This window comes from Phocoena phocoena, chromosome 1, assembly GCF_963924675.1.
Source record: "Phocoena phocoena chromosome 1, mPhoPho1.1, whole genome shotgun sequence".
NCBI classification, from domain to species: domain Eukaryota; kingdom Metazoa; phylum Chordata; class Mammalia; order Artiodactyla; family Phocoenidae; genus Phocoena; species Phocoena phocoena.
Window position 1 is genome coordinate 50,644,477 of NC_089219.1, and position 24,512 is coordinate 50,668,988.

At 43.2% G+C, this 24,512-nt stretch overlaps 1 protein-coding gene across 3 annotated transcripts in view; it reads left to right on the plus strand.

Moving 5' to 3' along the window:
* Positions 1 to 24,512, plus strand: part of FGGY (FGGY carbohydrate kinase domain containing) — a 399,164-nt gene that overhangs the window by 304,436 nt on the left and 70,216 nt on the right. For all 3 annotated transcript variants that reach the window (XM_065876468.1, XM_065876483.1, XM_065876476.1), the window contains 3 exons: positions 2,363 to 2,437; positions 8,257 to 8,377; positions 14,418 to 14,512. In XM_065876468.1, the coding sequence (XP_065732540.1) occupies positions 2,363 to 2,437; positions 8,257 to 8,377; positions 14,418 to 14,512 (291 nt within the window). The remainder of the gene's footprint in view (positions 1 to 2,362; positions 2,438 to 8,256; positions 8,378 to 14,417; positions 14,513 to 24,512) is intronic.

Genomic DNA, 24,512 nt, shown 5'->3' on the forward strand with positions numbered 1-24,512 from the left:
GACCAATGCACGCCCTGGGGCTGGTTGCTCACACAGGGTGTTCAGCTGAGGGGGGCATAGGGCAGGGCTGACATCCTGTCCACTCTGTTCCTTTTTAAAATTCACTCTTCCAGATGGGATGCCTTTTGCATTTAGTCCACCTGGAGGGAGCACCTTTTTCTAATTCACACGAAGACTCCATATAAGCTACAGGGTGACTACTTTTACTCCAATCTCGTACAAGCCACTCCTCTGACGAGGAAGGGTAAGTGTGGAGTTTGGGGGAGTGGATAGAGCATGCAGTAAGCAACGAGAAGTGATGGTCCAGTGTTTTTCTCTCTTGGGGTATGGAGGAAATATACCCCTCCACCTCTGTGAATATATGAGGGGCTGAGGTAGTAAATACTGTCCTCTCATAATTGTATAATATGACAGAGAAGGATAGGATGTTAGGAGAGAGAACGGTGTGCAGAAGGAAAAAGGAGCATTGAAGTGTCACTTACACATTCAGCAAATATTAACTTAGCGCCACTATGTGCCAGGCGCAGTGGCAAGCATGGGAGATACTGTGGTGAGTAACACAGTCTATTGGGACACCTAGGTTCGGGCTTCATGAACCTCTGGACTCTCTCTTAAGCAAATTATTTTCTCCTCTGAAATGAACTTCTGTGATATCTGTGTTGCTCGTGTTCTCCTAGTTCTAACATTCTTATTGTTCCTTTAGGTCTCTAGGGACCTTTCTGAGAGATGTTCCTTCACAGAGTTATTGGCTGGGGAACATGCATCTTTAGAGCTCCTTTCTGATTTCTCATTCAAACCTCTCATGCTCCTGTGTGTTCAAATCAAAGCCGTTATTCTCACTGACTGACCCCATGATCTTCCAAAAAAAAAAACACCTATCAGCAGGTAGCACTACTGAATTTAGGAATACCCCCTTCTGCCAACTTAGATGAGTAATCAGAACAGCTGGAACACAAGTTGCTAAGTGAGGACAGGAAAGACTAGACACTGGCGAAGAAAGCAGGGCTGACCCCGGGCAGAATCACTCATAGAAGACAGGGAAGGTGCTTCTGCTTCAGAATGAGGGCAACGGGGGGAGAATTTTTCACATGATCAGTTTGCATTTGAGAATAAGCACTAGCTCCCTTGTAGAGAGGAACAAGCACCATTAGAAACAGGAAGGTTTGATCAGGACCTATTTTAGCAATCGGGAAGGATGCGATGGAGGCCTGGATTAAGGAGGTGAGTGACAGTGAGGACAAAGAGAGGGGATGGCTTCAAAAAAGATTCTGGAGCTCAAATGTATACGACTTGGAGACTGATTAAATCCTGGAAGGGAGAGAAAAGTCAGGGGAAAGTGTTCCCAGGTTTCCGGTTTGGGCAGTGGAGTGGCATCTGTGCCCTGTAACAGGCCAAGGCTGGCCCCTTAATCCCCGCTGGGGGTGGAATCTGGAGAGAATAGTAAATGGGGCTGGAGCAATGAAGGACAGGGACCTTGGTAGACCACTAGGCTCTCCTATTTTAGTACAGACTGCATGTCACCTCCTCATTGAACTCAGGACCATATACACTGTAGGGCCTGAGAAAAAGTATGTTACGTGAATTAATTTTGTAATGAAAATCTAAAGTGAACTCTGGCGTTGATGCCCACCAACTTCAGACTAGGCTTGAAGAAACCAGCAGTCTTCACCCTCTAGAAATGTCCCAAGCGGACACCTTCATGAATGGGAGACATGAAAGTGAAACTGTGAACAAGTCTTGAAACTACCCAAATCCAACATCCTGTTCAGTTCTGGAATCTCTCAGAAATTGACATACTCCATATAAGCATGTGGTTCTGATTGACTCTAATGGGATTCCCTGGTAAACCACAGATTCTAAATTATCCCCTAGTAGGTATCACATTTATAGTAGACATGTTATCTTACTCTGAATACCCCCTGGATGCTGGTCCACTGAATCCTGACAGTAGCAGAACTAGGAATAAGATCACCTTTTACTAGAGTGCCACTGCTACGTGTTCATCTCTATAAGCCAAAGAAAATAGGTGTTTGTAATAAAAGAGTCATGTTTTTAAAGAAGAAACATATTTAATTCCATGCTAAGAAATATCAAACACAATCTCCTAAAAAAAAAAAGTCTCCTTATAGTATTTGTTTTATTTTTCTTTAATCCAAGGCAAGGCATTTTCTTTGGGGGAAGAAGGGATACTTTTTCCCAGGTCTGGAGATTAAACAATTCAGTAGTCACTTCACGTTCAGCTTACAAAAAGGGGATTTGCATATGAACTTGTTTCGGCAAGAAAACACATCTGAACGTGTTTCATGGGAACTATCTCTAACCATGGCGCCATCTCCTTCTTTTCTTTTCTTCATCCCTACAGGTCACTGGATTGAAACTATCTCAGGACCTCGATGATCTTGCCATTCTCTACCTGGCCACAGTTCAAGCCATTGCTGTAAGACAATTTAATGCCATTTTAAAAGAGACTTAGGTCTGTTAACAAACTTTAGACCACATACTCCCCAAGAAACATCATATGCTTTTGTGACAAAGATTCTAGGGAGCTTGCCAAAAATAGATGCTTGTCTGTGCAGAAGGAAATTCTAAAGGTCTTTACCTGCTTTACTAGTAGCCTCACATAGCTGAAAGCTAAAAGGAGTTAAAAGCTTTGAACATCATGCTTACCATCTATCTAATCTGTCTTCTAAGTTCATTAAATAGAAGCAAGCAAGTAGATGCCATGTATGCTTGCATTAAGAAGAGCTGGCGTTAAGATTGTCCAGATTTATAAAACACGTGATATTGTTCACTTTGCAAAGGATCCAGTCTGGGGTTCCTTTAAATAGTAAGCTTCCTTGGAGCATGAAAATGTTTATTTTTATAATTAGCTGCTCAAATGAGAGGTTTGGATGGTTAGGGAAGGAGAAAGGGGGGAATTTAAAGTGTTAGAAGCTTCTAAACTGAAGATCAATCAAAAATGAAAACAAACTCCTAGAAGCCCAAACATCATTGTCCAAGGACTCTTATTCTCTAGGGGTGATCCATGAGTGAGCTACAGAAGGGTTCTAAACCCTGAAATCACACACGAAAGTTTGCACGTGTGTGCGTGTTAGAAATTGCATTTGAAGGGAGTGGGTCATGCCTTTCAGGATCTCAGAGCTGGTAGGAACCCCAAGATAACAGTTAATCTAGTGAGGCTTAGCTGATCTGGAAAGAGAATTGGGGACCAATAGAAAGGAAAAAATCAGTTCACTGAATTCAGAGTCAAAATTTATTTTTCAGAAATATACCTATTTAAACAAAGTACTTTTGTTTATTCATGCTATATGGACATATTTATATGCTATTCAGTCTCTTTCTCCACATACCACTTTCATATCCTCATTGCTTCAAATAATAGAATTACATGCACTTTTTTCTGTATATCCATGTCATCAACAAAATTGCTTTTCTTATGTTTTAGATTTATCCAGGTACCAAGTACACACAATAAGAGAGCAGAACTGGCCAACTCAATTAGATTAAACAGTCCTTCTTAGCTTATAGACCAATTTGACTGTATCTTCCTGAAACAACTGTCTTATTAACAGCCTGTCCAGTTCAGTAATATCAGTCAGCCTGCTTTATTTATGGTAACTTGGTCAAAAAAAGACAATTCTGACATCTATCAAAATGGCGGGAGTTGACTACCATGAAAAAATGAAAATGGAGAACAAAAATACGCATCAGTAATAAAGACAGTTATTTAGCAATCCTGCTTTACAGTAAAGATAATAATAATATTGATAAATAATATAGTTTGGGGATATTATGTACCAGGAACTATGCCAAATATTTTACATACGTTATCTGACTTTACCTTATGAGGGAAGTATCATAATCCCCCTTCTGAAGATTAGAATCTAAGCCTCAATGAGGTTAATTAACTTGATCGGTTTCATACAGCTAGTAAGTGGCAGAGCTGGGATTTGAACCCACAGCTTTCTAAAATAAAACTAGGTACACGATGAATTGAGGAGCTTTTTTTGTTTTTGTCTTGTTTTTTTGAATTTTATTTATTTTTTATATAGCAGGTTCTTATTAGTTAATCTATTTTATACATATTAGTGTATATATATATGTCAATCCCAATCTCCCAATAACTGAGGAGCTTTTATTTTCTGATCTTAATATCACTGTGTGAAAAGTCTTACAGTGGAATGAGCCACTTGCATTAAAATAAATAATCCTGGAAAATCAGAGCTGTGTGAGGCTCTTCCTTCTGAGTCCATGCTAAGAGGGGGGCATGAAGAACGAGACCACACAGATGAGCCAAGGGGCACCATCCTGTGATGACAACCACTGGTCCCTCTCACTGACACCCACTCTCTGTGCCAGGCACCAAACAGGGTACTACACCCACCTGTGAGTAAGTAACCCAGTCAGTAGGTGGGATTGTCCTCATTTTACAGACAGAGAGAACACTGCTTGCCAGGGTCAAACAGCTAGTGTATGGTCGAGTCAGAATCTGAACCTCTCTCTACTCTTAGGCTTTTGCTCTTTCCACGTTACCATGCTGCAATTTTCTTTGATTGCTTTGTAAAAGCTACATGATTGAAATAAGCCTTCAGGCATTCCTGAGAACAGTTTTGATTTGACACATCTTAGACAACATCATTAATTTGGCCAGGATTGTCTCACAGAGGTCCCCTTACTGGTAAGAAGTCCAAGAATGTATAAATTAGGTTAAACCTAATGCAGGCTGAGGGCTGGGATGGGAGAAAGCCAACTGCATTTTCCCAAATACTACACACTTGGAAAATCAATTTTGTATGTAATGGGCCATACAGATATTAAAAGCTATCATATTTATTCTGTCCATTGTTTTAATGACCTTTATAATACCATGAAGAGAAGGCAATTTAAGACAGATTTTTCGATAAGGCTATGTTGTATAGTCAATTGAGCTGTGCGGAGTTCAGTCTGTTTTGCAAAAGTATCTGGGCATTCTGATCTTTTAGTGCCTTTGTGCATTTTAATGTGCATTTTAATGAAGCATTCTGATAACAGATACTTTCCCATGATGTTCACCTTGAAGAAAAAAATGTGTTCATTGACTCTGAATATAGCCTTTACACCTATTTGTTGTGAAGTTAAAGTTAAGCAAATTCTTCTCTGTAGTAATATCTACGGTTGATATTTTGTAAGAATGGGATGAAATTAGAGATATTGTAATGAAGTTAACTTGGGACTATGCAAAACCCTCCATGAAGTGAAATTCTCTCTTGACCAAGCTTAATTGAAGGAACTGTCAAACACCCAGTTTATTCATAGCCTGTTCATCTATAGCTTTCTTTGCAGAATAGACCCTTAAAAAGTACTATTTGCATTTGAAGTCTCTCCATTTGCATTTGGTTCTGTACATTCCCAGTGGAATAGCCTAATTTTAATTTAAATTTCTCTGTGAAAACATTTTTTCCAGAAAGGTGAGCACAAAATCATTTTAGCACAAAGCCCTTTGGTGGGGCATTTAAGGAGGGTGGAGTGTTTCACACAGTGGCGTCTGGGACACCGAAAGGGAAGGCCCTGTAACTAACCGGGCAGCCCGAGTGGGAAATTCCTGCTGACAATGCCACATGGGAGAGAGACAGGCTGTCACAGCCCCTCTGGAGCGAGTGCCTCTTGTTTGGATTGCTTCTTGCCTTTTCCCAGGGAATGTGCTTTGTGTTACTCTCCTCTCAGGCCTGCTAATCACATGAGCCCTCAGGTCTCTGATTTTAGAAACATCAGAAATATCAATTTTGCATGGCATTTCCACGCATATTGGGAGGCAGCTTCCCCTCCCCTAAGGCAGATTGCATGGCTTTAGGCAAACTATAGAAATCCTAAATGGGGATAATAATATGCAGTTTTTGAGTGTTTCGTGAAATTAGAGGTGATATTAAGGAGCATAGCAGAATGCCTAGCATAGAGCTAACAACCAGATTGGCTCTCATCTCTAAACACCCTCCCTGTACTGGACACTCCTATGAGCTTCAGATACACTGTCTACAGCAGCAAACTTGTAAGATAGATGTTACTGTATTTCAGCAAGTCTAAGACCACATTTTAAATTTTTGTTGCATGTTAGCATTTCAGACAATCCATGGAGTTATCAAATGAAAAATATGGTGTTATTATTCCCATTTTTAAAATGATAATTGAGTCATGGAAAGGTTAGGTATGGATTTGATTCAAGAAATAGGTGAAATGCCTGAATGCCATCCCAGCTTTTTTTAAATTCAAAAGCCATGCTCCTATCTCCTGCAGATTCATGCCCCTGGAGTACACTAGGGTTACCTGGAATCCACCGACACCAAATGATCCATGGTAGATGTAAGGGCATTTGTAGAACGCCTGAAATTAGTTATAATATTATTTTATATATGACTATTTTCTGGGGAGGTCAGTAGGTTTTATCATATTCTCAAGAGGGTTCATGACCCCCCCAAAAGCTTAAGAAAGAACATCTGGGGGTAATCAGCCATATTCAATAAGCAGGATCTGGCCTTATAGGGTACAACATGTTTTAATTTTTTTTTTAACACACTACATCTGTGGATGATCTTTGGAGGCCCAAGTTTTACCTAATCCATATTCTTACCAGATTCACTAATAACTTCAATAAACCTGAAGACCTATGGGCTGGAAATCTTGGTTCTGGACTGCCCCCATCCCTCATCATTTACTACACAGCAATCAGGATTTCACACCCCCCTGGTCCCCAGATCACCCTCTAGTCCTGCCTCTCGCAGAGGCACCCCCTGGTCCCAGGGAGACAGCTCTCCGGAGAGTCCTGTGAAAGAAGCTTCTACATCCCCCCCACTCCCCAGGGGTCAGGGGAGCATTCTGATAACTTCCTAAGCCCTCTTCCTTTACTTTGGTTAAGCCTCTGGTGCTGCATGCCCTCAAGCTGAACTGTCTTCTCCTCCTCTGTGCACCTGAACACCGTCTTCCCAGCACCACTGTCACACCTTCAGCGAATCTGTGATACTCTTCTCTCCAGCCCGAACCCCGCCTTCTTGGTGGTGGCACCATCTCTGGCCTCCCAGATCCTTGACCTCCGTATTCTCTCTTGACCTCCTCGTCCCCCTTGACCTTCTCCTCCATCCGCTTCAGCCCCTCACTCCCATGTTCACACCTGGGACTTGGTCATCCCCCAAAGTTGCTTACTCCCTGAATATCTCAAGGGCTATCTTGCCACCAAAAAACCCTCTCCCTCATTTCTCCCCAGAGCCACTTTTTCAATCATCGTCATTAGGCTGCCTCCTGAGATCATATCACAGTTCATTTTTTTGTTTGTAATCCTTCTCTCATTAAAAAAAATGATGATTTTTGGACTTCCAGTTTTCGAACTTCCTAGGAAATTATGATTTTTTAGCTACTCGAATACCCTAGCTAAAAGTAATGACTTACACATTAAGATTCACCTCGATGACCCTGTGGTAGTGGTCTCTTGTCAAGCATCAGTAATTTTTACTTTAGTGAACTGAGCAAGACAAGGACGATAGATAACACATTTTCAGAAGAAAGGAAGACACAAGGGCTGAAGTGAAAATATGGTGAAGCCCTAAGCCAACCGGAGCATGTGGTTTCTGTGTCATCCGAGATCACTAAGGACTAACTGGGAATGGATTCTGGCACTGGAAGCCTCCTTATTAGAACCACTACCTGGTTTCAGGTGGTAACAAAGGTTCTCTTGCCAGCCTGAAGTCTTGTGTCCTACCTTCTTTGTGCAGTTCAAGCCCTCTTTCCATGTTTCTGCTGCTGAGTTTGTCGGTGCCATTTCCAAGGAACAAACCTCTTTAGTTCCTCTTTAGGGAAGGGAAACTGACTCAGAGATCTCCAACTGTTATCATTGGAGTAGAGCTGCCAATGACTCCATTCCCCGTACCTCATGGAGGACCTGGGCCATAATGGACACTCATCAAATATGTATTTGAACGAACTGTGTTAATATGCACCATGTTAACATTGTCAACTCTTTTTGTCAACATTGTATAACTACTGATAGAAGCAAATGGTGCAATGATTCAGAAGATTTTGGAGTCAGGCAGGCCCAGGTTGGAATTCCCGCTCTGCAACTTAATATAATGGTGTGATCACGGGCAATGTAATCTTGAGTCCTGACTTTCTGAGGTAGTGTATCTAGAGCTCCTAGTGCGGCATCTAGTATTGGGTAAACACTTAGTAAATGTTCCCGATCAATTTACCTTTGCTACCGTACTGATGCTTTCTCCTGTTCTTCCCTTTAAGTTCGGGACGCGCCTCATTATAGAGGCCATGGAGTCAGCAGGGCACTCGATCAGCACCCTTTTCCTCTGTGGGGGCCTCGGCAAGAACCCCCTTTTTGTGCAAATGCATGCGGACATTACCGGTAAGTCTAAGAAGAAGGAGAGAAAGTCATTGTAGGCTTGGCAGCAAATGGGCATGGCCAAGATCTAGACAGGGTAGAGAATAGGAAGATATAAGTAGTGTGCCAAATTATTTTGAGTATTTATGTTAAAATGTATTTTTTTTCTTAAGACAGCTATGGTTGTCACAGTGGGGAAAGTGACTTCTATGTGTATCTAACTATTGGGTCATGGTAAGAAATGAGACACGAGAGGTCAGCAAGGACTAGATCTTAATTCAAGTATTTACTCAACAGTCTTGAGTACCTCTTCTGATCTCCCCCTCTGTGGGCAGTATTGAAAATAACAGAGATGAAGACATGATCCCTGCCCCCAGGGAGCTCAGGGGCTATTGAAGAAGGCAGACAGCAGACATGTCAAATCCAGTGTGGCGAGAGCTCTGAGTGAGAAAAGCACAGGGTATTGGAGAAACACCATGGGCCACCTCGCCCTGGTTTGGACCTGTGACGGTCCACAGCAAGTGACTGGAGGAAGTGATAAGGAGACTGTTTGAAGAAAGATTGCAGAGCCCAGCCATGGTGGAAGCTGTGGGTGTCTGGCTGCAGATGGGGGTTTGGGCCCTAAGACCCCCAAGATCCTGTGATTCCTTCTCGGCTCATCAGAATCAGGGATCGTGACACAGATGGAGAGAATCCAGGGTAATGGGCTGATCTCTCTGTGATATGAGCAGACAAAAGCAGAGCAGGATCTGTAGTGCAGACCCCTGGGCCCCAAGGAAGGGGCCCCATAGGCAGGAGGCTTGCTGCTGTCCCAGAGGCTGGCCTGGGCTTCCATCCCTCTAGACCTGTGCCCTCATGCCCCTTGCTCCTTTCTCTCCCTGTGTCTCCTGGGGACTGATGTCCCCCCTCCCCACCCCATCCCGGGGTGGCCAGGCACCAGGGCTGGGCAAGGATAGGGAAGTAGGAGAGAACTGGACCCTGCTCACAGCCCCACCTCCAGTCTCGTCTGAGCCCACCCTCCACTGGCCTCCATTCATCATGATCTCTTGCTGTCCCCTGTCCCCTGGATTCCTTACCTCTGACAGCTGGGTGGGTCCAGGTTTCTGCCCCTGACTCTCCCTTCCCCCTCCAGGCCATGCAGATCCCTGCGGGTGAGAGCTTTCCCAATCATGATGGGCAACATTTACCCCCTGCACATCGTGAGATCAAACTAAATAAGTTACTGATCCCCATCTTAGAGGTAGGGAGGCTGAGGCACAAGCCAGAGAACAGTCTCAAAAAGCACACAGTCTAAGGGTAAATATATAAAAATAAGTATAGAAATGACTACCATTAACCACGCTCCCACTCTGTGTTGATATGAATCACCCTATTTACATTTAATCCGCACACACCACCAAAAGGTAGAAATTGGTGTCCCCATCTTACAGACAAGGAAACAGGGTCAGGAAGGTGAGTTAAATTAACTGTCCAACGTCAGACACCCAGTAGGGGCAGGACCAGGATTGTACCAGGTGTGTCCAGGCCCAGCATCCCCTACACTATGCTCTGACCCAGGCTTCTTAACTTTTCTGCCCGGTTTGTAACCATTTGATGATGACTCCTCCTTTCCTAAAGTGTCCAAAACCTATGGAAGTAGGCCATTCTGAGGCAGAAAGAAGAAAGACGTAAAAAAGAGCCCAGATTACCTTAGATTTTCCCTAGGAGAAAAACCATGACTACATTTTATCTCAAAGTCAGCTAGCTTGTTCAAGTACGGTTCAGACTTAAAATCTGATCTGTGAGTGACTTTTTAATTTCCAGCCTCCAAAAAGCCACCAAAACTTCCTACCTGGATTCAGGAGGGGAGATAAAATCAACCTTGGCTAACATATCACCCAAGGGAATGGGAAACAGGGGCCCCAAGAGCAGGGTAGCCTGTGTGACCCAGGTCCTGACTCTGCACCGCTGCTCCAGCCTTTATGAAAGTGAGTTCTCTTCCAGGCCTCACACCCCTGAGCTGACTCAGAAGCAGGGGTGCAGTGGCTTCAGAGAAAGTTCTGCTTTGGAAACTGTTCTCCTTCAGGCTCATGAATGAAAAGGCTGTTAATCGTTATTTGGATTCCAATTGAAACTGGACCCTTTGTCTCTGACTATGGACCAGTTACAGTTCCGGACAAAGGGGCCTTTTCTTTGGCCTGAAACTCCTCTGCCTTGGGAAGCCGGTGATTGACAAGTGATGGCAAAGTGCATCTGCCTTTAAATGCTTTGGGTTCTGCTAAACTCATTAATGCGTCAGATAAAATAGTTCACATTCCAGGCAAAGCTGCCTTCTTCCTCTCCTTCACTGCAGCATTCTGAGAAAAGAACACATTTGCATTTGTTTCTGCAAAAGATGGGTACACAAGCCGGGGGTGTATAGGTAGAGTGTTTGGTGCCTTTAAACGTTGTAATTGCTCTAGTTTTCCTGCAAAGAAAGCTGTAGAAAGAACCATAGACCTGGTACATGATTCTCAGGAATAACATGTGGAAAACACGGTGGAATTTGGGAGATGCTTTGGAGATAGTGTGGAGTAATGGAAAGAGCAGGGGACCAGCTCTGTGACTTTGGGCAAGTTGCTTTACCCCTCTGAGCCTCATTTCCCTCTTCTGAAAGGTAGGGATAATATTATTTCCCTCATATAGATCATGCTGAGGGATAAATACTCACAAGTTTGTGAGCACCAATCTCTGTGCTTCACTTAAAATAGGTGTTCAATAAATGTTAGCTCACTTCTTCCCTGAAGGCAGCCCCACGCCAGAAAGGTGGTGCATTTCAGGAAAAAAGAAGTTAAATATTTTTTAAGCAAATCTTTGCCATTTGGGGAACAGTCTGCTCCTGCTCTGGGCAAGCAGGGAGAGTAGGGTTTTGCCAACTTGGGAAATGTCCTCTACGTGAGGAGGAAGAATCTCGTTGTACCCTGGGCATATAGTTAACTGTGGTTTCAAGAAATACTTGGTGTGTACTAAGTAATTGTAGGTTTCCCTCACTGACTTGGGACGAAATGTTCCTCCTAAATTTTGTTTTGTAGAATTCTGGCAGTTTCCGTAGGGCTTTCCCTCTTCCCGCCTTATTCATTATTTCACTCATTTACTCCTTCATGTATTCATTCTCTGAGTACACATGCTGAGCTTGGCGCGAGCATGCAAAGAAGAACAATAACGGCCTGCCAAGAGGGCCATTACAAACAGAAAAGTGCTCTCGTGCTCTGACCACTGTCCAGCGAGGACGGAGTACCCAGAGGACGTTGGTGGCAGCGTGAGTCAGATCCAGGCAGAGAACAGATGACACACTCAGATTGGATTAACTGGAGAACAGTCGAATAAAGGGTCTATTTACAGAGGTGTGGGCAGGGTTGAGGGAAACCCCGGTCACCAGGCGGTACCATGGGGCTGCCCGCAGTCAGACCACCCCTAGGCTTGCAGGGGCTGGGGCAGGAGGTGACCCACCTGAGACTGAGGGGCTATGTGAAGAGGGGCCTCGTGGCTGGAGACGAGCTCAGTCCAGGATGTGGCCGGAGGACAAGGGGGCTACAGACTTGGTCCACACGGCAGTGTCCCAGGACCCAGAACAGGTGTTGGGGCCGAGGTGAGAAGAGGGTGGGAATAACTGAGATACGGTAAACATTAAGAATCATAATAGCCAATGCCAATTTAGTGCCTCCTCTAAGCACTTTTAACCCTCACAGCAACTCTGTGAGATCAATGGAAGTTTAACCTCATTTTGCATCTGGGAAAACAGGCACAGAGGGGTTAAGTAACTTGCCTAGGATCACACAGCTAAGGCAGGGAGGAAGCCAGAATTCAAACCCTGGCAGCTTGGCTCCAGAGCACTTTGGGCTGCAACTGGAGAGCTGATGGGGGATCCACCCGGCTCCTCTGGTTTCCCGTTCCCAAGGAGAGGGGCCTGTGAGTAGTTCCTCCCTGCTCAGAGCAGTGAAGCTTTGACAGGGTAAGGAGGGCTAGGAGGCAAACAGCATGTGGAGTGCTGTCTTCTGAAAAGTCCCAGGGCCATGGGATGGTCATGGTCACACCCCCGTCCCCATGATCCCCAGACTCTGCAAAGCCTTGCGGTGCTCTCTCCTGATGCAACCAACACAGCCCTTCCGCGTGGCCTGGTGTCTTTCCTGCCCCTCTGGATGGTTGATGGGCAACCTGCCCCATCCTTTCCCTGTGGTCCACTTTCCAACCCAGATGGAGTGCATGGAGGAGGGCTTCACCCCTCACTGAGATTCATCCTAACAATAGAGGCCACCACTCTCAGGGGCTTATCGTAGGCCAGGAAATGTGTTAAGCCCCATATGTGCCCTTTTTCATGGATCCTCACAGCAAACCTGTTATCATCCCCATTTTACACAGGGAGAAACGGAGGCTAAAGGGTTTAAGTGACTTGCTGAAGGACACAGGGCTAGTGGAACCAGGTCTGAGCTTTTCCCAGAGACCCTACCCAACCTGACACTTGTCAGCAAAGTCTCCAGTGCTGGCCCTGCAGTATGGGGCTGGTATTCCTAAGTCCACTGGGATATGTGTGGGAATTCTTCCCCCTACCCCCTTTGTCTGGGATGGCTGGGGCAGCTGCCCCAGCCCTGGGGTAGGACAGTGAGTTAGGAGATGGTGGGAGCACAGAGGAGGATGTGTCAGGGAACTCTTGCCAGAAAAGATAGGAAGAGAAATCCGGTCTTTGGAAAAATAATGTCTTGAGTAGAGGAAGATCTCACACACAGGTCTGGCCACAGAGCTTACCTCTGTGGAGTTTGCTGCCATCTCCTGATTAGCAAATATATTTATATTTTATGTACTTTTCATTTCATATACACACACATATAAGATACTAAGAATTCTAAATTATTCCTATTCACCTTAAGTCCACTGTGAACCTTCAGCCTCTGGGAGTTGTCATGTGGAGTGTTCCTCCCTGCCTGGTGGACCCCTGCTCATCCTTCAAATGCTTGTTTAATCCTGAGCTCCCCTGCTCTGACCCCCTTCCCCATCTCGAAAATTCATTCATTCATCACGTGAGCAGTTACAATGTGCTAGACGCCGCTCTCAATTCCAGGGATTCAGCAGTGGACAAAAAGTCCCTGCCCTCATGGAGCCTATGTTCTAGCAGGCAAGACAGACAGTAAACAAGAGAAGTAATAACACGGTGTTGGAAGGCAATGAGGAAATCACGAGGTGGGTAAGGGATGTTGTGTAAGTTGTCATTTCACTTCAGATGGTCAGGAAAGCTGCAGTGGGGAGGGATGTTTGCACAGACTTGCAGGAGGGAGTTGCCATGGGGACATCTGGAAGCAAGTGACCCAGACAGAAGGAACAGCACAAGCAAGGGCCCTGAAGCAGATTCAAGAAAGGGCAAGGAGGCCGGGCAGTGTGGCCCAGAGGAGAGGGGAAGCCAATCAGGGTGGGAGAAGTGGCACCGATCCTGGAGGGCCTTGTCAGCCTTGGTAAGGGCTTTGGCTTGTACTCTGAGGCCAAAGGAAGGAAGGATTCATCACACCCTCTCTCACTACTTCCCTTTCCTTAGTGCATCTCAGTTGGAGATCCAACCCCCTGTGTGGCCTTTATCTCTCTCTCATCCATCTCCCCTTTGAGACCTGAATAGCAGGACAGTCTTATTCATCTCTATATCACTGGCCCCGCAGAACACTTCGTTAATGTTTGTTTAACTACTTGAAATGGCAGGTAGCAGCTAGCAGAAGCCTGGAAAACCTGGGCAGAAAGGTCTCCTGAGTTCAGATACATATAGATAGATAGATGATTGATAAATAGATAGATAGATAGATAAATATAGATATAGATACAGATATAGATATAGATATATGGTGCTGGCTTCCAGGGGACCCTTGGCTACTGCAGCAGCAGGCAGAGGCAGTGAAATCCTTTAGAACCAGGTAATCCCAAAGAACAGGGAACTGCAAGGGGGAGGGGGGGAGCACTGCTGCTGCCTCTACATCAGGTGTTTGTGCTGCTGGAGCTGCTGGCCAGCTCCCCGCGTGGTCCCTGGCCCTACTACTCCCTAACCAAGGTGTGGCTTTGTCCTGCGCAGGCATGCCTGTGGTCCTGTCGCAAGAGGTGGAGTCTGTTCTCGTGGGTGCTGCTATTCTGGGGGCCTGTGCCTCGGGGGATTTCGCTTCTGTACAGGTACGTGAGGACCAAGGGGTGGGCCGTGGCCCCTCCCCTGTCTGGGGCTGTCCTTCCTCTTGACAGCAGCTCATGTCTTGCAAAGCACACACAGGATATAATTAAGAAATGATAGGTTCCAGCCAGGGAAAGCACAAACACTTCTAGCCTCACATATTTTTTGCAGTTTTCATTTGACTTGGCCTCCATTACTGTCGGTTGTTCTGTCTTTCTGTTGGTTTTCTTTTTTTCTCCTTTAAAATAGCTCTTGTGTTATTTCATTTGAATTTCCCCTTGACCATTTTTCTTTTAGCAAGTGAAGCAGGTAAGGTACAAAACAAATTTTTCATGTGAATTTCTGATTTGTATTTGCTTCTTTCATCTCCATCCACCACTTTTCAAATACCTCTGAGGTCTCTTTCAGCAAGGTACACAAATGAAAATGTTAGTAAAAGGGAGTTAGAAGAAAAAATAAGGAACAAAGATATAGGAAGAAGGAAACAACTCGATGGCAATGATGGAGCAGACAGTTTGACTCTGAGCTTCCTGGCAGCCGAGACAAAAAAGAACACATGATAAGTTACATAATTCTTATTTTCAAAAAGAGGAAGCATACTAGTTTCTTTAGGAGACAAAGCTTTTCCTACCACTGAATTGAAAAAGACATTTCACATGTGGGTTTTATGGAGAGACTTTGAGTGGTAAAATAATAGGATTAACAATAGGTTTACAAAAAGGTAGAGAAGCAGTATAGTTTAAGGCTGAAGGCACAAGCTCTGAAGACAACCCTCACTTGACTTCCAACTAGTTCTGTAACCTGACCGTTCTGCTTCCACTCCATTTCTTTATCTGTAATAATAATCAGGAGCACATTATGAGTTCTTTCTCTGGACCGGGAATGTACATTCAGTCCCGCAACAGCTCTATAATTCCCATTTTATAGTTGAAGAACCTGAGGCAAAAAGAAGTTAAATAACTTGGCTTACGTTGAAGCAGCTAGTAAATGCCAGAACCAAGAAGTCTGGCTCCCAAGTTGTAACTGAAAGTTGAAGAAATATTTGTTCAGCTGAGTCACCAGAGAGCTTAAGTGACTTGCCCACGGTCTCAAAGTCAGGACTAGAAGCCAGGTTTTCCACCAGTAGCCCAGTAATGAGAGCTTTATTTATTGTGATCCTCTTATGTACCAAGAACTATGCTAGGTGCTTTTCATATAACCTTCCTGCTACCTCTCACAACCCACACAGGCAACAGAGATCCAGAAAGATTATGGAATTCAAGTGTACACTGTTGGAAATGGTCACATGCAAGAGTCTGATACCAATATCTGTGCTCTTTGTGCCACATTTTGGGAAGTGTGGTGCACGACACCCTGCCAAACCTCTCAAATTGATGCTTGTGAAATATCCCTTCCAAAGAATTGAACCCACTCATGAATGCTTGTGGATCTTAACTGGAGTTTTTAAACAAAGATGGTAGAGTTGAGTTTTCAACTTTTTTCTGGATTTTCTGGTGCTGTCTCAGAAACATCACATGGAGATGTTTATTTATTGTTGAAATGTTAGTGACTTGTCAGTTATTAGTTTAATGTGTTGATTTATGAAGATATTCTCATAACTAGGTGCCTTGCACTTCCTGGGATGAGGCATAATTGCCAAAACAAAACAGTAGAGATGCTTACTAAGGCCCTGCATAGGTTAATGCATATTATGGACTGGAAGTTTCTGTCCCCTCAAAATTCAAATTTGAATCCCTAACCCCACAGTGTGATGGTATTTGGAGATGTGGCCTTTGGGAGGTGACTTTGATTAAATGAGGAAATGAGGGTGGGACCTTTATGTTGAGATTAGTGCCCTGATGCGATGAGACACCAGAGCTTGCTTTTTCTCTGCCATGTGAGGACACGGCAAAAAGGTGGCCATCTGCAAGCCAGGAAGGGAGCCCTCACCAGAGCTCAGCCATGCTGGCACCTTGATCTTCGTGCCTCCAGAACTCTGAGAAAATGAATTTTTATTGTTTAAACACCCAATCTGTGATATTTTGTTATGGCAGCCCAAGCAGATGAAGACACCTCATTGAATCTTGACAGTCTCCCTGCCTGAGGGAATAAGGCTTTTTATTCCTGTGTTATATATGAGGAAACCCAGGCTCAGAGAGTTTTTAAGAAGTTTGCCCAAGGCTACAGTTAATAAGGGGCAGAAGCAGAATTGAAATCAAGGTCTCTCTGGATTATATCCTTGTTGATTTTCATTCTTTTTCTACTTTAGTCTAATTTTTCTTTTTCTTGAAAAAAAAATTTGGCTTCTTAAATGTTCAAAGGTGAATTTTCTGAAAAGAAATGTCATTGGTCACAAATCAGGAGACAGTCTGCCACTGAAACAAGAGTAGTGTGACAAGATCTGGCTGCTTTATCAGATACTTCATACCATGCCTTGTGGCACCTCATTGACATCTTAGTCAAATCTGGAGTTTCTAGCTCTGAGAAGTTTCCGCTCACTTCTTCTCCTAAGTGGAAACTGAGCTTCATCCCACACTGACATCTTCTTCACTACATAATATTTTCCCTTAATATTCTGGAACAGGATCTAAGATATGGTAGATCAAAAATTGGAATTGTTGACTTGAGTAGCAGCTGCAAGGCCCACAAAACCTTAAAGACAAGTTCATGTCTCCTATTCAACCCGAGGAATTATGTGCCTCTCCTGACTATTTTTAGGAGACACTGTAATCTAGTAAAGAAAGCCCCCAGGTGCCAGAGACCTGACTCTTACCTGTCATCACATGCCTGAGGGAATCCATGTGGTCATAACCTCTGTGCATGGTTGTTGTACATCCTCAAACAATGTCACTTGGCCTCTCCAGGTGCTCATTTCATTTGTTTGTTTTATTTCCTTTCTGAAAAATGTTTAAATAAGAATTGCCATTCCTGTGGAACTGCTGAGATAGAGCCTTTGAAAGATTCAGTGACTTCCGTGAAGCCCAGGTATAATTGTCAACATTGTAATAATGATTATGTTTGGAAATGTGAATGCATGTCAACTTGGCTTCATTCACCCCTCTCTAAAGAAGAGGTGCCAACCTATGTGCCCCAGGCCTGGAGACCATCTCAGGATTCTGGCAAGTTGAGGTGAAAAAGAATTACTTCCTCCCTGTGATTCATATTTTTCAATCTGAACTTCAACACAGTTTTTTCTTTGAACTTCAAAGATCCTAGCTTGATCTTCAGGGTGCCTGCCACTCCTTCCTGTAAGAAAGCTGAGCAGAGCTTGCCAGCAGCTCTGTGATTCCAGCAGGCCAGATGTTTTGTCTTCTCATAGACCACACATCTGGTCGTTGGATAAAGGATTTCACTTCTTATCTGGTTGGGCAGACTTTGGTAGACTCAGCCGGAGTCGTCTCCTTCAGATGAAGGAAAGGCTAAGAAGACTCCAGAAAACCAGGCTGCAGACCTAGGGAAGAGTCCTACTTGCCCAGGGAGACAGGGTTTCCCAATGTCTTAGGCCCATGAATGGATGACTTCAGCTAGGGGTAGAGCGCTATTCCTTCCTTTGGCAGTACCAACAGATCAGAAGGACTTAGAATTGTGGATTTTACTTACAGCTATTGCAAACTTCTATATATTTGAATTCTGGGGAAAGTTTATCAGCTGGAGGGAGAGGGATAGTGGATGGAATTTTCTGATGGAGGTATTAATGGGAGAGATTGGTCAAGTACAAGGTCCATTGCTATTCCAAATTTTGAAGCCTGCTGACAGTTCCTGCTTCCACCTCTTGTTCATTTATCCATTCATATTCTCATCCTCAGAGTCTCTCTCTCCCTCTCTTCCTCTGCCCTTTCCTACCCTCCCTTCCTTTAGACAACTAAAGTCTTCCTGCTCCTATTCCCTTTCCAAATTAGGATCTCACAAAGGGTAGTTATAGCCATCCATCTGCATTAAGGAGTAGAATGACTAATAATATCTTAAAGAATTGTCCCTCTCCAGAAATCACCATTTCTCCTTTTAGTAGTTTTCAAAACTATTCTTCCACTAGACAGTGTGACAAGTATCATGTCACAGTTGTCTTTGTATCTGCAGCTTAATAAAATGGAATCAAATCACAGAGATGCCATTTTCATGGTAAAAGTTCAGCTATTGAGTAAGTGGGAGGGGATGCAAGGAAGGAAGTCTTCCTCCCTCCTTAGAGTTATCCAGGTGGTCTTGGCACCTGTGGCCTTTCCACCTGACCACTCCTCCATCCCTAGAATGTCACCCATCGCTCCTCTGGCCATCAGTGTGCTCCAAAGTGATCCTCTCAAATTCTGAATATCCTGGAAAGCAAATAATTATCATTAGAAGTTGGGAGCATCCCATAACGATTCTCTAGGCTCCCAGGCCCTGGGAAATTAACACACTGGGAAAAAAATCACTTTATGAACTATCAACATGATTACACTTCCCAAGCTCAGACAATAGAGAGGTTCTAAGAAATGCAAAGGACACATAAAGCAAGAAAGCGGTTTCAAGATGCCATGAGAGAAAACTCAATCCAATGGCAAAGAGGCAGAAATGCAAAATGGCTTTCCACTTTCTGCTTCCTTCAGCCCCTCTGCAGATGTCATGAGCTTCCTGTGATGTCTTATCTTAAAAGAAAGCTTTTTCCCCCCAAGACTATTTATATAAAATAAGCTTTAATTCTAACTGTGCTATTGATATTTATCTTGACACCCCCCCTTCCCCCCAAAAAAAGCAGTAGAGGAAGCCTCTGAAGCAAAAATCAGCAGAAGGAGACAGTGACAAGAGATCAAAATGAATTCAGCCATCATTTTAATGGTAGTACCAGGGTAAAGAAAATAAGCCCTTGGAATCAGCCAATTAATCAAAACCTTTTTTCCTCCCACGGTGTGAGGGTTGCCGCCCCTGTAAACCATTGACTCCGTGCGTTCCCACCATCAACTTTCCCTGTCACGTTCCAGACAGACTCCTGTGTCTCGCAGACCAATGCATCTAAGTGGCCAGTGGAGAGCGGTGATTACTCACCCTTTCTGTAATGTGTGCCCACAGGATAAACTATCCGCGCTGACCGCAGTGGTCTACCCTCAAGGTCAGTCCTTGCAAACATCCTCACTGCTTAGCTGAAGCCTCTCCTTCTGTTCTTTTTCATGACATTTCCTTCATTTAGAGCCAGTTTCTATTCATCACCTATTATGTGCTTCAAAGCCTGTTATTTTTTTATGCTATACAATACGTCTCCATATTGTTTTATTTTGTGAGAGTTAACTTTCTGTGTTTTTTAGTCCTGTTTGGCTTCCCGTCACCATAAATACCAGTTTTACATTTTGCGAAGTAAAGTTGATTACCATGATCTTGCTTTCTGGAGGTTTGGAAAGACTGATATATAATAGATGTTCAGAAATATGAAACCACGCCATTTCTTGGCACATTCAGTCTTAATTTGCTGGGTTTCTTTCCTTTTTCTGGAATACAACTACTAATTCATGTTCACTGGGAAAAAATAAGAAAATTCAGTTAAGCTGAAAGAAAAATATGAAAACACTGATATTACTACCCTAAAACAGCCACTATATTAGATTCTGGCTTCTATCTTTGTAATCTTTTTGTACATACTTTTAAATTATTTTATACTTTTCTAAATTACAAAACTCTGTTCATACAATGCATATTGTTTTATAGCCTTTTTTCCCCCACCCAAAAATACATAGTAAACATCTTTATTTATCATATTTGTAGGCTGTACAATTTTCTGCCCCATAGTAGACCAGCGGTCCCCAACCTTTTTGGCACCAAGGACCGCTTTCGTGGAAGAAAATTTTTCCACAGATGGGGGTGGGTGGGGAATGGTTCAGGCCGTAATTCCAGCGATGGAGAGCCGCAGATGACGCTTCGATCCCTTGCCCGCCGCTCACCTCCTGTTCTGCGGCCCGGTTCCTGACAGGCTGCGGACCAGTAGTGGTCCGAGGCCCCGGGGGTTGGGGACCCCTGCTATGTACCATGACTTATATCCCCAGTCCTCTAGTTTTGAATACTCAGGTTGTCTCCGTTGTTTTAAAGAATGCTGCAACTAACGTCTCTGTATCTAAATTTTTGCCCATACCCTAAATTATTTACACAAACTAAATGATGGAGGTATAGTTATTTGGTCAAAAAGTTTGCCTAACTTTTAGGATTTTGATACGTATTAGCACTTTATACTCCCACCAATAGTGTGTGAAAATTCAGGGCTCACATTCCTTCTGTATAAGGTATCTTTTGCTGTGAACTTTAGTTTCATTTGGCTTTCATTCCCAGGTCTCTTAAAATCCTATTTATTTCACATATGGTCCTGATACTATCAGTTTTTTTTAGTAACCTTTTGCCCTTTGCTGCTTAAGCATGTGTTTCATGAGATATGAGATTCTGGTTTCTAATTAAACGGATTCAGGTTTCTGATTGGATTTTCTGTATCCTGTCCCATATGTGAGTGCCTCATAGAAAATCAACAGAAAACCTGAAATGGTAATTAATAGTTTAAAGAAGGGTTAAATTAAGAATGTGATGCTGGTCCTAACATTCTTTATACTTACTGCCATACCTGGTTAACAGTACATTCTTATCTTTTTGAGAATTGCTCCCACTCAAAAAAAAAAAAAAAAAAAACCAACAACAAATTCAGGTTCTGATTAATTATACATCTCCTTGTTCCAATCCAATTGGCAGAATGGCACCATGGATATAAAAGTCAAAAATTAGTGCAAAATTAGTCTTCTATTTTTAGGAAATTATTTCAGTTTGTAAGATATATGACATTGGACTCTCCTGTTCCTTACAGGGTGATCCTAGAACAGGGCCTGTTACTTTCCATCCTTTGTCATCCTTTGTCCATCCTTTGTCATTCATCCTATGTCATAACATAGAATGTTAACAGTCCCCACTGTGCAGATGAGGACAATGAAGCATGGAGAGGTCATATAACTTTGCTTGACACAAAGTCCATGCTCTTTTTGTTCCATCAAACCATGTTCTTTATATTCCAGTAAATATATATCTGTTGCTCGGAAAAAGTGTAGATTCCAGTATAGCACTTTAGCTGCGCTTCTACAGGGTAGTATGGTTTATAGAACATATCAGCACACATGTTTAGCCTCACTGCTTGGTGGAGTATGGGACATAGAAATAAAAAGAAGAAATGTACCCTCTTTGGTTTGGAAATTTTCTAATTTCTTTGCCTGGAGAAGGCTTCATACCATACTCCCAGTAGTGTTTTGTTTTATTTATTTGTATTTAATCATAATCTGTCCGTTTACTTTTTATACAGATATATATTAAAAAGCACTTTAATTAAGAACTTTAATTAAATGACACTTTTTATAGTATTGTTATTAACACAGATATTTAGGCTAACAAATATTTTTTCCAAATATCTCCCTCCCCTTGCAGTTTTTACTCAGGAACTTAAGATTTGGGCTTTTATAAAAGAAAACAGTGGCCAAACATCTACTGAGTACTTTAGAAACTTAGAAGGGTTTCAAAACTGTATTTCTAAAATAAAGTTTACCTACCTTTTTTTTTTTTTTTTTGCGGTACGCGGGCCTCTCGCTATTGTGGCCTCTCCCGTTGCAGAGCACAGGCTCCGGACGCGCAGGCTCAGCGGCCATGGCTCACGGGCCCAGCCGCTCCGCGGCATGTGGGATCCTCCCAGACCGGGGCACGAACCCGCATCCCCTGCATCAGCAGGCGGACTCTCAACCACTGCGCCACCAGGGAAGCCCTGAGTTTACCTACCTCTTTGACTTCATTTTGTTCAAGACAACATTTTATACTGGTGCAAATCTGAAAAAAATACGTTAGATTATTTAGTAGAAATGAATGTCTGTAAGTACTTAATTCCTCATTCTAATGATCATTTATACTTTTCCTTTTTATAATAAATGTCTTTGTTGGAATAAATCAGAAATGAATAGGTAGGACTTTTTTTTTCTCCCTTTACTCTAGGATGTCATGAATACATTATCCATGCTGTATAACTTTAATATTCAACACAGTAAATTAGGGTATGGAACCAAATAAGAGATGAGGGAAGACAAGACCTCTAGTTAAATCAGGAATTGTCTGTAATTGGGAAAAAGTTCTGAAAAATGATTATACACACACACAGTCATATACACATACATACCACATACCACTGAACGAAGTTTGATTCAGAGTCATGGAATGTTTAGAGGTCTTACTGAAGTATATGAAAGACTTTTGGTTCCATCATTGAGGCAAATGATCAAGAAGTATGCAAAAGAAGAAATACCATTATTACAGTTGCTTATTGGAGGTATTTGATACGCTGCAATGAACCATAAAGTACCACATGTGTAGAAACTTGGATGGCATATCTCTCATTACATGCATATCAAAGAAATTTGAACATTTAAAAATTTAGTACCATGTTAAAAGTTATACATAAGGAAATTTCCTATACTATTATCACCATAATTTTACAAACAAAGAAACAGGGTAGGAGGGTTTAAGTGACTTACCAGAGCCCATGGCTAGAAAGGGATGGAGCCAGAATCCAAGGCCTAGCCTAGGATTTCAAAGCTGAGGACTGTTCAGCTTGGTCACACATGGAAGTGGACTCCTCTAGGACTGAGTGTGATGGCCATTATTTTAAAAAACTAGTACCAGTAATAGACAACTAGAATTTTTTGAATTTATTTTATGGAGGTAGAGTTGATTTACAATGTTGTGTTAATCTCTGCTGTGCAACAAAGTGCTTCAGTTACATATACGTATATATATTCCTTTTCATATTCCATTATGGTTTATCACAGGATATTGAGCACAGTTCCCTGTGCTATACAGTAGGACCTTGTTGTTTATCCATCCTATACTAGTTTGCATCTGCTAATCCCAAACTCCCAATCCATCCCTCCCCCACTCCCCCTCCCCCTTGGCAACCACAAATCTGTTCTCTGTGTCTGTGAGTCTGTTTTTGTAGACACCTAGAATTTGAATGTACATTAAAATGTCCCTGTGTTAGTCAAGGTCCCCACAGAAGTTACCTTCAAATTAGGATAGTTTGAGAGAGTTTAGTAGAGGGACTATTTACAGACTGGGGACCGGCCCTGGAGAAATCACAAGGGAGGATATAGTATACTGGGGTTTGTAACAGCTGGACCTTAAGAGGTGAAGGGAGAGCACAGTTACTGGAACCCCTGAACCCCAGAACAGAGGGCTGTGTGGAGGCAACCGATTCAGCTGGCTTGCCAGTGACCCTGGAAGTGAAGAGCTGGGTTATTGACCCCATCTTCCTCCTGCTCTCTGACTTACTGTCGGGCTCCCCATTGGCTGGAGTCAAAGTCATAGGGCAAGAGAGCTCATTGATATAGTCCGTACAAGTGAGCCTGGCACAGCCCAGAGAAGGGTGGGAGGGGGTCTTTAGGAGCAAATGCAGCTGTCCTCCGTAGTCATCCAGACTGGGCTGTGCAGGTCTGTCTGTAACCAGAGGCCAAGCTGTGAATGGTTTGTTACAGATTGGCAATGAGATAAGGGACTTGCATCAGAATGTAAATCAATTACAACATTTTGTTGGTAGCAAGATGTTCTCAGTGAGAGAATCAGGGTGTTTGTTTACTTTCTGGAGGAAACTCCTTATGTCATTATGGACGGGCCCTTTGAGTAACACTGATCAGATCTGTCAGCTCTGCAGATGACAGGCTAGGGTGCTCAAAAGGGACCCACTTATCCCTGCTTTCCTTTTTCTGCCTTCCCTTCTGCCAAAGACAAGAAAACTGTGCCTCTTCTGAGCTGGGCACTGTGCTAAGGTACTTGAGATGCCATTTGATTCTTGCAAGGTAGGTTATTCACCTCACCGTTACAGATAGGAAACTGAGGCTCAGAAAGTTTAAATAACAGATCCATCATCTAACAAGTAGCAGAGCTGGGGATCAAATCCAGAGCTGACTCCAAAACCTGTGTTTTTTGTATAGGCTGCCCTAGGGCCATGCTTAAAATTATCTGACATTAATACCCAGGAAACAGTGCAGGGTTCTAGGG